Genomic DNA, 13,572 nt, shown 5'->3' on the forward strand with positions numbered 1-13,572 from the left:
AAAAATAGTTTGGGTAGTGATAATTTGCCATACAATTTTCGGCCACATATTAGTAAACCGTTCCTGAGTCATGGATGTTGTCTATGTATTTAAGTATTTGTATTTGTAAAGGGAGGGAGAATGGGGTTGGGGGCCGATTGTGACCGACCTCAATCATGACGTCGATGCGGCTCCTGGCGTCGGCGAGGGGGATGAGCTGGTCGAGCGCCAGGTTCTCGCGGCCCGGTACGAGGCGCTGATACTCCGGCGGGTGCGGCGCGCCCTCCACGTCCACCAGGAAGGGCGGCGGCATCAGGTGCGGGGGGATCTCGGTCTGTCAACAAAAATGACGAATATTGATATCGTAAAATTATTGTCCGTAAGTCCAGAAACAAAAATCTTTCAATGGTAGACAGAGTAAAGTTACCTGCACACCAGCAGTAGGTGTCTACGAACCTCTAAACCTAGCTGTGACTCAATCTAGTCAAGTAACCTGCTCATCAAGGGCTGTTCCAGTAGCGTCTCTCAACAGAGGCCGATAGTCCGTGTGGAAGAACAGCTCCAGAGGCAGTTTGGACATCAGCTTCGGCCCTGAAGCCACCGACACCAGCAGTAGGTGTCTACGAGCCTCTAAACCTAGCTGTGACTCAATCTAGTCAAGTAACCTGCTCATCAAGGGCTGTTCCAGTAGCGTCTCTCAACACAGGCCGATAGTCCGTGTGGAAGAACAGCTCCGGAGGCAGTTTGCACATCAGCTTCGGCCCTGAAGCCACCGACACCAGCAGTAGGTGTCTACGAGCCTCTAAACCTAGCTGTGACTTAATCTAGTCAAGTTACCTGCTCATCAAGAGCTGTTCCAGTAGCGTCTCTCAACAGAGGCCGATAGTCCGTGTGGAAGAACAGCTCCGGAGGCAGCTTGGACATCAGCTTCGGTCCTGAGGCCACTGACAGCAGCAGGAGGTGTCCGTGGGCGTCAGCGGCGGCCAGGGCGCAGCCGCCGCCCCATTTCGCATCGAAGATCGCGCCTTCCCCTTGCCCTTCGATTTTGTTCAGGAAAGAGGCTAGGATCTGTGAATGAGATATTTCTTAGCCTCAGAGTAAAAATACTGTTGTATCGAGTACCCTCAACTATTTCTTTTTTTGTGTCATAAGAGTTCATCATCCTCGCGTTGTCCCGGCATTTTGCCACGGCTCATGGGAGCCTGGGGTCCGCTTGGCAACTAATCCCGAGAATTGGCGTAGGCACTAGTTTTTACGAAAGCGACTGCCATCTGGCCTTCAAACCCAAACTAGACCTTATTGGGATTAGTCGGGTTTCCTCACGATGTTTTCCTTCACCGAAAAGCGACTGGTAAATTTCATATGATATTTCGTACATTAGTTCCGAAAAACTCATTGGTACAGTCAGCAGCAGAAGTTGCTAAGCGGGCCAGGTGTTCAAAATGATCTTGACGCGACTTTATTGTTAAGAGAATAAGAGCGGGTCAAGATAATTTTGAACACCTCGCCCGCTTAACAACTTCAGCTGCTGACTGTACGAGCCGGGGTTTGAACCCGCGACCTCCGGATTGCAAGTCACACGCTCTTACCGCTAGGCCACCAGCGCTTACGTCATAAGATCTAGTTATGAACATAATTAGCGAACTTACAAAATTATTTATTTGTCCAACATAGGTTATAGGGTGTTACATTTCAGTCAGTTTCACTATGTGGCGCCTTACGTCATACAAATGTTGAGAATATAATAGGTATTTACAAGTCCTTATCATCTAAAAAATCTTTTATTGAGTAGTAACATGGTATAATAATATACTCCGCCTGGTACTCCATTCCGAGATTCGCGTATGACCTAACTGACACGCGCCTACGTCATCATGCTGTTTACAGGTTCTCAAACTTTGAAATGTGGGAGAATTTTAACCAACGGTGAAAATTATTTTAACGGCATTAATTTTAAGTTATTCATGTAGAAACATAGTAAAATAAAACAAATCTAATGTATTAAATTAAACTTTATTTATCTATACAAGACAAACGTTTGAAAAACTAATTCACAGTTACACATTAATTACCAAGCTTACGACGTGAAAAGTTTGGAAAACACTGCGACTGCTGACACTGAGCGAGAAGGAAATAACAATTAACACGCGTTCGACAAGGATGACGGTCAGGGCATGAAGTTATCTAGATCCGAATTGTCAAATGTGCACAGCGCTATCCTGTGTTGCCAGTAGTATAAACAGAATTACCCGAAAGTCTGAAATTTCTTTCGTGAATCGGAAGATATTGCTAACGAGTAATTAAAAATGACGTGTTATTGTAAAATTTAAGCTAAAATACATATAAATGAAAATTATAAAGAAATATTTTATCTTATTAACCATAGGTATAATGTACCCATGTAACATTTTATGTTGAAATAAAGTGGCAATGTTATTGTGACGTAGGCCCGTGTCACTCTGGGAATGGAAGACCATGTTTTATTAGACCATGAGTAGTAACTGTTTCGAATCAGTAACAGTTTCAAGGCTTTTTTAAACTGATTGAGCTCTAGTAAATAATTGTATGTCTTGTGGTATTTTATTAAATATTGTTGGTGGACATTTTTACAAGCTTTTATTTTTACTTTCACTTGTCCCGTTGTCTGTCAGTCTGTAATCAAATCTTACAAGTTAAATTTGATCCACTTCCCGGTTTCCGATTGAGCTGAAATTTTGCATGCATGTATAAATCGGATGACAATGCAATATTATGGTACCATCGAGCTGATCTGATGGAGACAGGAGGTGGCCATAGGAACTCTGTGATGAAACAACGCAACCTAATTGTGTTAGAATTGTCTCAATGAGTATTAGTTGTCTGTCGTAAGAAAAATACAGTCAGCGATAAAAGCTTGTACCAAAAATGAAATTTTTCCCAATAAATTATTTTGGAATAGCATCGGATTTTGGATTACCTCGCCAGTGCTAGCGTCCCATACGAACAGCTGGCCGTCGTGGCCTGCGGACAGCAGAACGCCAGGTAATAACGGATGGGCCTCCAGTACATAGGCCTCGTCTTTGTGGCCTCTTAGGACTCGCACCATGCCGCACGTGCGGGAACACCACACCTGTTAACCAAGCAGTATATTAACATAGTGATGTAATGAATAATACTTTTCACCACACCAGCTCGGAAAGGCTTACTTTGCACTTCAAAAACGGACAGCAAAGTGCAACTTTCAGTAATTCATATGTGAGGCAAAGTAATCAAATTCAAATTTTGAATTGTTTTCTTATGTTTGCTGGTAGAATTGACTTTTAAATGATGATTTTGGAAGATAAATATTTAATAACATTCATTTGAATTAGATTTGTTTTGATTTTGTTTGATATTTTACATTTAATGTGCTTCGGGTTGGTGAGGTGATAAATTTTGTGTTTCACTTAGGGACAAATTTTGTTTAACCCTCGTGCTTTGAAACCCTTGCAACGCTCAAGATTCCATTTTGGAATCTTTCGCTTGCCCGGGTATCAATATTAGCACAAATGGTTAAACAACAACTTTACCCCCTTGTAAAACAAATAACTATTTTAGGGTTCCGTACCCAAAGGATAAAAACTGGACCCAATTACTAAGACTCCGCTGCCCGTCTGTCTGTCTGTTACCAGGCTGTAACCAGTGGGGAGACACTCCTGACTTCGGGCTCGTCTGTCTGTCTGTCTGTTACCAGGCTGTAACCAGTGGGGAGACACTCCTGACTTCGGGCCCGTCTGTCTGTCTGTCTGTTACCAGGCTGTAACCAGTGGGGAGACACTCCTGACTTCGGGCAAACTCGGCTGCTTTCGGCTCAGCATTGCTCCGAGCAATTATTAGGGTTGGCACAATTTGACATCCCTTTGCACGACCACAGATAAGATAATTACTTGAATGCTCGAGGTTGTCGGACCTAACCTGTATAACCGTGTCCCTGTGGACATTTAAAATTCGCCTAGCGATGCCATATTCACCAAATATCTTAAAAACATGCTCATTGAATTAGCATGCTATAATATAAACGAGTTTCTTCAAAGGGATCGTTGCACTCACTTATAAATGACATATAATATGCCTATTGTAAACCTACTCTATAATGTAAATAGTCATAAATTATATAATATAATTTTCTAGTTTTAAGATATTGACGTGTAAACTTTACTTTGTGTTTATAAATAAAAAATCTGAATCTGAATGATGACAACCCTAAATAAATAAAAAATAAACAATTTCAGTTAAGTTTTGTCTCATTTCTGAACCCCCTTAACACAACTTACTCGAATGGAGCAGTCGGAGACAGCTGTGATGATGTAAGCATCGCTTAAGTCCCAGCATACCATTGTGACCTGTAAACAAACAATTTACCGGTTAATAACCGGGGTTTACCGGTTAAATATTACGATTTATGATATATCGATAGTTCCATCTAATCTACGTGCAGAGCCATCTACCGGAGGATGTTATAACTAAAGATCGGGCTTACTACTAGAGGTCAATTCGAAAAGCACATTTTGATATGTAAATCATGTCATTTATTCATTGTCAAACAACTTTGTCAGTAGAAGAGAAGTAGGGAGTACCTTCAAGGCGCTTAGAACGTCTTTTTACTAAGAAGTGAAGACTTTTTACAAAAACTCAAAAACGGCTGGACCAATCAGGTTCGCTATTGTTTTCATTGAAAGTATTTGTTAAGCTGTTGTTTTAAGGTGTTTTTCTAAATATTTTTTGGACCCTTGGTGTAAAAGTTAAGGGGGGGGACATTTTAGCTAGTTTTTTGCTGTTGATTGTAAAAACAAAATATAACCAACCTTTAATTTCTTGCCGTCATCCTTGCCTGCGTCATCCTGTCGAGGAAAGTTTACTATTAAGGTTCCGTCACACAGGCGCGTCTTCCGGGCGGGCCGTGAGCGTTTTATATGTAAAAGCGGCGCGCCCCGCTCACGCGCCGCCCGGAAAACGCGCCTGTGTGACGGAGCCTTTAGATATCTTGACAAAATATATTTTTAGAAAAGATATAAACTTGGGATAAATCACCACATCGGGCAAATATCGAATTGGACATTGTTCTGTGAGAAATCTTACTATTAAAGGGGCCCAATGATTAACAGTCCGTCGGATGGTATCTGCCTGTCAGTTGTTTGGAACTGTCAACTTTTTGTTCTAACTGACAGGCCGATTCCGTCCGGCAGACTGTTAATCAGTGGGCCCCTTGAGGATAGGGAGCGATTGATTCTCAATACATAGTCCTCATATTCCTACCAGGATATTAACATTATGGAATTCTTTTTTTTTTACAATTTGATGTATTATAATCATAGTCATGCCCTACCGTTAGATTTTTTTAGATTTAACTTTATTATAAGACTTAGGAGCTTTTAAACATTTGTATGAAACCTGTTTTTCGCTCCTAACTCTTACAATAATTAAGAAATCGAAAAAAAAACGGTTGCATGAAATAATTGCTCTAAGCTCCGTCTAGAGGATTCCTAGTGTATGGTCAACTCACTAGACTGGCACAGTGTAGCACCGTGTGGCGCCAGGCGGAGGCGTGCAGCGCCCACACGCAGGCGGCGCCGTCCTTGGAGCCCGACACGAAGCGCAGCCCGCGGTGCGCCCAGGCCAGGCTGTCCACCGCCTCCGAGTGGACAGCCGTCTCCAGGACTCTACGGTAGTCTATGATCAACTCACTAGACTGGCACAGTGTAACACGGTATGGCGCCAGGCGGAGGCGTGCAGCGCCCACACGCAGGCGGCGCCGTCCTTGGAGCCCGACACGAAGCGCAGCCCGCGGTGCGCCCAGGCCAGGCTGTCCACCGCCTCCGAGTGGACGGCCGTCTCCAGGACTCTGCGGGGCCCGCCGCCTTCGCCGTCAACCATGTACACCCTGAGGAATAATTGGGGTTACCTTCTGTACTTTAAAAATACATTTTTAACAAGCAGAAACGTCTACGAACGATGCTATCAAGCTAAGAATAAAGGACCATGGGCAACTTTGTATGGAGCCTGGACCCAACGCCAACAGAAATGAGAGTAAGGTCATTAGATAGGTATTTCTATGTACTTCATTTTTTTCTATGGGCCCCAATCGGAATTTCATTGCAGAATTGAGATATTGGTAGTTTAGCCAAAATGTCGTCACCCTTATTAACTAGGCAATAGAGTCCAAGTAAGTAAATTAATTGCTGCAGGGTAGATGTTCGCGCACCGACGGGCGTGCACACCGAATGATTTGCCGCGCTCGCCCGGCGGTGGACTCTATTGCCTAGGTAATAAGGGTGACGACATTTTGACTAATAATTTTGGGGCCATTTTGACGCATAGTCCTTTAAAACTGGAAAAACTACTGCGTTCAAGTCTCACAGGCAGTAATTTTTCCACTTTTAAATGTATTCTAATCTACAAAAGTCTTCCCCCTAGAGTCCCAGAGTTTTCAATAGCTAAGACAATCAAAATTCAATACTTTGAAATTTCAAGTTCAGTATTTGGCTTTCAGCTTTCCCGGTTGCGGTTAAGTCAGATTTCCAAGAGACTTCTCCGATCGCGATGAGATAGTCGCATCCGCTCCATGTACTGAACAGGCTGGAACAGGTGTTAGTGGTCATAGCACTCCAAGGTCTTTCTGCTGGTCTTTCAAAGCAGATCCTCACCTGACATGATGATCCGGCGACCTTGCAGCTAAGAACGCTCCTCCGGCAGGCCAGACAGCACATATCATATGGCAGGCGCCTGGTCGCATCCTCTCCATGTACTGAACAGGCCGGGACAGGAACTGGCCATCACGGTAGTACGTCCAGAAGACCGTGGAGTATAAACTAATGGTCCTTCGAGCCAGATCCTCACCTGACATGATGATCCTGCGACCCTGCAGCTAAGAACGCTCCTCCAGCAGACCAGGCAGCACATATCATGTGGCAGGCGCCTGGTCGCATCCTCTCCATGTACTGAACAGGCTGGGACAGGAACTGGCCGTCGCGGGAACATGTCCAGAAGGCCACTGAGCCGTCGGTGGAGGTGGACGCGAGCCAGCGGACGTCGCCGCGCGCCCAGGGCGACCAGTGGACCTGCAAGTAACTTAACCTTGTAACCTCACATACATTTTATAAAAATTATACTATCAAATATACCATTATTTTTTTCAAGAGTTTCGAAAGCTCATTCAGGAGGTAGTTTTGGTGACTTTGCTGAGGTTTTTTTCAAGTGAATCAATAGGTATTACTGCAATGTTCAGCCGCCAGAGTGCAGCACTAAGCTAGCGAATCATAGAGTAACTTATACATACTGTGCCTTAAACTGTTTTTTTACAAGTTTTCACGGACAATAAAATATGACATTGATGCATCAAGGCGGTTTGTTAACAAGGGCTACCGGGAAACGTGAAAATCGAAATTTAGTTATCTGCCTCTTTATCGCTCGAATATGCAAGAGTGATAGAGGTTAGATAACGAAATTTCGGTTTTCTTGTTTCGTGGTAGACCCCCTGATTGTGATGGATAGTGGTAGTGGCGCCCCCTACCCCCTACGCAGAGTTCAGCGTAATATTCCCTATTTAAAGAAATGAAAATGATGGCTTTAGTGCAAAACAGACGAATGGGGCATGATAAGGGTTCCGTTTTTTCCTTTTGAGGTACGGAACCCTAAAAAACACATGACATGAACTCAGCTGTACTCCTACAAAAACGTGATGATTTGTTGAATGTAGTAATGTTAAGATGTACATAGTTGCCCAATTCCACAGTAGATGTCGCTGTTCTATAGGCTACTTCGCGCTGTTAAGATTTTGCTAAATTTGGTTTCGGTATAAATGAGTATTGATTATTCTCTTTGGTATTGAGAAGCGTTGGTGGCCTAGCGGTAAGAGCGTGCGACTTTCAATCCGGAGGTCGCGGGTTCAAACCCTGGCTCGTAAAAATGAGTTTTTCGGAACTTATGTACGAAATATCATTTGATATTTACCAGTCGCTTATCGTTGAAGGAAAACATCGTGAGGAAACCGGACTAACCCCAATACGGCTAGTTTTCCCTCTGGGTTGGAAGGTCAGATGGCAGTGGCTTTCGTAAAAACTAGTGCCTACGTCAAATCATGGGATTAGTCGTTAAGCGGACCCCAGGCTCTCATGAGCCGTGGCAAAATGCCGGGATAACGCGAGGAAGAAGAGTATTGAGTTGTGAAGTGAAGTGTTTCATTCACTGTTTCATTACAAAAATGAAGGTAGGGAGTGAACAGATTCGAAAGTGATTGTGATTTCGTTAGCTGATTGGTGATGCCGAAAATATTTTCTCAATAGGGAAATTAGGGAGTATTACTGCAATGTTCTGCCGACAGAGTGCAGCACTAATTTGTTTAGTAAACCATAGAGTAACTTATACATACTAGCCCTTAAACAGTTTTTTGACAAGTTTTCACTATGATATTGATGCACCAAGGCGGTTTGTTTACAGGTGGCCTACCGCGAAACGCGAAAATCGAAATTTCTTTATCTGCCTCTCTATAATACATTGATCGAATTACCAAGAGTGATAGAGATGCAGAAACCGAACTTTCGACTGTCGTGTTTCACGGTAGACCATATGATTGACCTAGTGACGCATGATGTGTCATTGATGATGTCAATGAGGTTTGTTTACTGTATGTCCTAGTGGCGCCACCTACGCAGAGCTTTGCCTAATATTCCCTATTCGAAAATTTAATCGGTTCGTACTTACAGACGTAATGGTTCCAGCATGCGCGTGCAGGACAGCCAGCGGAGCGCCGGTAGCGAGGCACCACACCCTGACGAGTCTGTCGACGCTGCCGCACGCCAGCAGGGCTCCGTCGCGCGACAGGCACACGTCGGTGATCTCGGCGCCGGCGCCGCGGAGCGTCGCGATCAGGCGCCCGTCGTACGCGCTCCATACTTTTACTAAAAGATCGTCGGCGCCCTGGAAAGTAAACGGAGTTAGGGGTGCAAACTCCTGACTTCGGCCAAACTCGGCTCAGCTCGGCTTAACATTGCTCCGAGCAATTATTAGGGTTGGCACCACTTGACTTTCTTTTGCGTGCACGACCACAGATAAGATAATCACTTGAATTTTGACAACCCTAAATAGCCGATAGGGATAGTGCCATATATTAGAAAGGGATATCATGATTCGACCCTGAACCGCTGTCAAGCTTCGGTTTTGTAGGAAGTTTCCTTTCTGTACGGCAGTACAGTTATTTATTCTGTGACAGAGTCTTAACCTTTTGAACGCCACAGACGGCAATTGACGTCAACGCAAAATCGTGACGACGCCAAAGACGGCATTTGACGTCGATCGTTTTTTTTATGAAAATCTACTGAAAAACACCCCAAAACTAAATTTTACTCCAGTGGCGTCAGCGGCACGGCAAATGGATGCGCCGTTTGGCGTTCAAAAGGTTAACACTTTGCTTTTATTTTTTACATACTATTTTGAAGACAGCGCTATAAATAAATAGAACTAAGAAAGATTACCATACTTTCTAAACAGCTTACTATAACTTTAGAATGAATTTTGTCGAGGCCTTTCTCAAGGCCCTACATACAGTTCTTTTTTTTGCAAAAAGACTGTTCATTAATACAGGTTTTTGAGGTGAAAATGCTACGATAACTCTAGTTATAGCTTATCATATGGTCTATATGCTTTGCCACGGGTGTTAAAAAACCGGCCAAGTGCGAGTCGGACTCGCGCACGAAGGGTTCCGTACCATTACGCATAAAACGGCAAAAAATCACGTTTGCTATATGGGAGCCCCATTTCAATATTTATTTTGTTCAGTTTTTAGTATTTCGTCAGGTGACAAGCAAAACTCACTAATTACTAATAAATAAATAACAAAAATCAACCTTGTTTGAGTACTAATATGGTTCTCTACGGCTATAATCTTGTGGTGGTAATTAGTGAGTTTTGTTATAGTGGCAACAGAAATACATCATCTGTGAAAAATTCAACTGTCTAGCTATCACAGTTCATGACATACAGCCTGGTGACAGACAGACAGACGGACAGAGGATTCTTAGTAATAGGGTCCCGTTTTTACCCTTCGGGTACGGAACCCTAAAAAGCCGTCTCTACCAGAAATATTCATAACTCACAGTTACAACATATCGACCAGAGCAGTCAAATGCCAGACAATAGACAGCAGAAAGATGCCCCAGGGTCCTCCGTCGTAACTGTAGGCCTCCAAGCAGCCTTTGTGGCAGGAGCTGCGCCGCCGGCGCCCGGGGCGCTGTCTTTCGGCCTTCGATGATGCCTCCAAGCTCACGGGAGAGCAAGCGGCGGGCTGAAAATAAAACAATCACATGTGGATCTTGTTGAATGTAGTAATGTTAATTTTTATAGTTGCCCAATTTCACAATAAATGTCGCTGTTCTATCAGCTACTGGCATTGTGGATGTGGGCATGAAGGCCGCAAAGCTGAAATGGGACTGGGCAGAGCACATTTGCCGAATGCACCCAGAACGCTGGGCCAAAGTACCCACGGACTGGATCTCGGGGCAGAGGAAGACCCAAACGGAGATTGGCGGGACAACCTTGATACATTCTGTGTGGAGTGGCGGGCCGTGTGCATTAGACAGAGACAAGTGGCGGGAAAGAGGGACACTGCCCAGCAGTGGGACACTCTAATAGGCTAATAATAAAAAAAACCCACCGAGCGTATGATCCTTCTTGAACGCTGAATATTTCGGTCTGGTCCGAACCAACGCATCCCCGAGCAACGAGAGTCGCACGCGCAGCGATGGAGCGGGAGCGAGAGGGAGACGGCTCGTCGAAGGCGAGGGAGCGAGACGCAATGCGCTCGCGCATACTGCTGCCAGACGGTGCCATGGCACGTCGCTGTACTGCGCTGCCTGCAGGGTTATAAAAAAAATGACAATAATTTGGTATTCAATTTATGGTAACATTCCATTTCTAACCGCAGCTGCACTACCGGTACTGAACGCGTCGCTGTCATTGTCAATTTCCATAGTAAAATTGACAGTAATGCAGCTGCGGTTAGAAATGGAATGTTACCCTTAATGTTAATTTGACTATGAGAAGTTACTGTACAGACTAACCCTCTTATTCATAAAACTTTACGGGCCTGATTTAGTTAAATAATGTTTTATCCCTTTCTTACAAATACATAAGTCAAAATGACAGATAAGGACAAACGATTATTAGCTAATTGAGGTTTGTAGCGCGTTTATGAATAAGGCTTTTTCTTTAATAAATAAATATATCTACTTTAATCTAAGTAGGGTTGCTATTACCAGACGCTACAACGCCCAGATATTTGAGTGAAATTACTTTTTTTTTTCTTTTTTTTTTGTCTAATACTCACAACAGGGACTATTAATTCCAAAGAAATTTAAGTCGTTATTAAATAAAACCGGGCAAGTGCGAGTCGGACTCGCGCACGAAGGGTTCCGTACCACAATGCAAAAATAAAATCGGCAAAAAAAAAAACGGTCACCCATCCAAGTACTGACCCCGCCCGACGTTGCTTAACTTCGGTCAAAAATCACGTTTGTTGTATGGGAGCCCCACTTATATCTTTATTTTATTCTGTTTTTAGTATTTGTTGTTATAGCGGCAAAAGAAATACATCATCTGTGAAAATTTCAACTGTGATAGCTAGCACGGTTCGTGAGATACAGCCTGGTGACAGACAGACAGACAGACGGACGGACGGACGGACGGACGGACGGACGGACGGACGGACGGACGGACGGACAGCGGAGTCTTAGTAATAGGGTCCCGTTTTACCCTTTGGGTACGGAACCCTAATAACAGGGTCGCTTTTGTTTTGTTCAATGTTAAAATTAAATTAAATCAATTCTATTTTTGTTTGGCTCCTAGAGGATATTATTAAAATTATTTTTATTTACATTATTTACTTTTTTAAAGCCTGGAAACCATATTTTTTTTTGTTGATACCTTACACAAAGTTGTCGTTACCTGTAGAGTAGAGCATAAAGGCTTATGAATATTTTATTTTCATCACACTCGCTCAGTAAATGTGGAATTGCACGCAGGTTTAGCGGGAGTTATAGAAAAAGCGTTTTCCCTAGGGAGTTATGAAGTTTCTAGTGTCATAATTAACAGTTTTTTGTCTTTATACTTAATTTTTGTATCGCAAGTGTGATGAAAAACATTGTGTGTAACTCGGGGCGTAATAATATTGCAAAAAGAGTAAGTTCTAACTCGAGTTTGCAATATTAAACTTACGCCCCATGTTGCACAATGTACTATTTATATTCAGTATTATTAACTGCAGAACATTATTAAAATACAAGTGTAAAATAAAAATAACAACAATCAGTTCAAAAACTAAGAACAAGTATTTCCATGTTTCAAACTTTGCCGCCATTGACGTAGGCAACAGCGTTCGTGCCTCATCGTCGCGCGTCAGCCAATCGCGAGCCAGAGCGGGGGCGGTCGGCGGCTAGAGCGAGACAGCGCTTTCTAGTCAACGCTGCCGCCGCAGGATAAACAGAGACGACAATACATGCTATTACGCCAGCATCCGTCCTTGTGATGCATGATATTACGAGATTTTTGCAAATTCTTTAAAATCATATTTTTTGTCACTAAAACCCCCCAAAAACATTTTTCACTATTTCCCAGCACATTTTTACGATCATTTTGATGCAACACACGATTTAAGAAATTTCGTCGATTTCGAGCATTTTACTTATTCCAGGACGCACATCTTGTTAGAAAATGTAAATAAACGTGAAAAGTCCTGAAAAAATGAATGAAAACTCACCAATTCATTGTACGACTGTGAGTGCTCGTCGCCCTGCCAGTCAAGGCGGCGGGGTAGGACCTGCGGAAGGCAAAGTGTGTAAAAACTTTTCAGCAAAGTTTCAGCGTCTTTGACAGCCTCAACCACGTGCGTTTGCTTTCAAAACAATAATAAGCTCTAAACCCGGCACTAGGAAAAGCTCAGACTCACCTCTACGCTCTCGAGCTCTTTTAACAATGTCTGCAAATGAAAACGTCTAAATTAGTGACTTATCGGACACAAAATTATATTCTACGTCAATTTTCAGTCGAATTACCTTTGCAGTTTCCGTCAGCGGACCGCCCGAAAGAAATTTCGCTATCAGAAAGTAGAGTTCTGAAACCGGGAAAGGTAACATTACAGTTCTCGTATGTCAGTTGATCGTAAGTTGCATCTCGGTTTTTGAAGCACTGCACTTACCGGGAACGACCCTAGAGTCCTCGTTGGGCTCCTCCATTATCCTAGTATTTTATCCTGGGTATAAAACACCACACACACATCACAAACACTGGAAAAATCGAACAAACATTGCACCATCCGCTTTACATTGTTGACGAACGATAGTGCAAACCTTTTGTAAGTAAAATGGCGTACGCTCGGTTGATAAAGCAGGCAAACACCTTGTATTTTCCCAAGCTGCCAGTGCGTTGTTCTAGTTCCGTCCATGGAACATAGATGGCACTTCAAAGAACATAAAAAAATAATATTGTACATATTCAGATTTCTATTCCTATTATTCGTAAACAATTTAGTACACTGATCAAAGAATACAATACTCACACTGATTTATTCTAAAAAGCTAAAATTTC

General features: G+C 43.2%; 1 protein-coding gene across 1 annotated transcript in view; it reads right to left on the reverse strand.

Annotated features, from left to right (window-relative positions):
• The window catches only part of LOC134803554 (bromodomain and WD repeat-containing protein 3), a 63,492-nt gene extending 50,071 nt beyond the window's left edge, over positions 1-13,421 (reverse strand). Inside the window, exons 1-15 of the mRNA XM_063776353.1 lie at positions 13,184-13,421; positions 13,041-13,099; positions 12,935-12,964; positions 12,746-12,805; positions 10,646-10,844; positions 10,089-10,276; positions 8,698-8,913; positions 6,835-7,055; positions 5,689-5,878; positions 5,501-5,656; positions 4,803-4,838; positions 4,272-4,340; positions 2,936-3,088; positions 817-1,047; positions 149-313 (exon numbers count right to left, since the gene is read on the reverse strand). Coding sequence (XP_063632423.1) covers positions 149-313; positions 817-1,047; positions 2,936-3,088; positions 4,272-4,340; positions 4,803-4,838; positions 5,501-5,656; positions 5,689-5,878; positions 6,835-7,055; positions 8,698-8,913; positions 10,089-10,276; positions 10,646-10,844; positions 12,746-12,805; positions 12,935-12,964; positions 13,041-13,099; positions 13,184-13,220 — 2,010 coding nt within the window. The 5' untranslated portion in view covers positions 13,221-13,421. The remainder of the gene's footprint in view (positions 1-148; positions 314-816; positions 1,048-2,935; positions 3,089-4,271; positions 4,341-4,802; positions 4,839-5,500; positions 5,657-5,688; positions 5,879-6,834; positions 7,056-8,697; positions 8,914-10,088; positions 10,277-10,645; positions 10,845-12,745; positions 12,806-12,934; positions 12,965-13,040; positions 13,100-13,183) is intronic.
• Positions 13,422-13,572: the final 151 nt, after the last annotated feature.

The sequence above is a fragment of the Cydia splendana genome, chromosome 26 (genome assembly GCF_910591565.1).
Source record: "Cydia splendana chromosome 26, ilCydSple1.2, whole genome shotgun sequence".
Lineage (NCBI taxonomy): Eukaryota > Metazoa > Arthropoda > Insecta > Lepidoptera > Tortricidae > Cydia > Cydia splendana.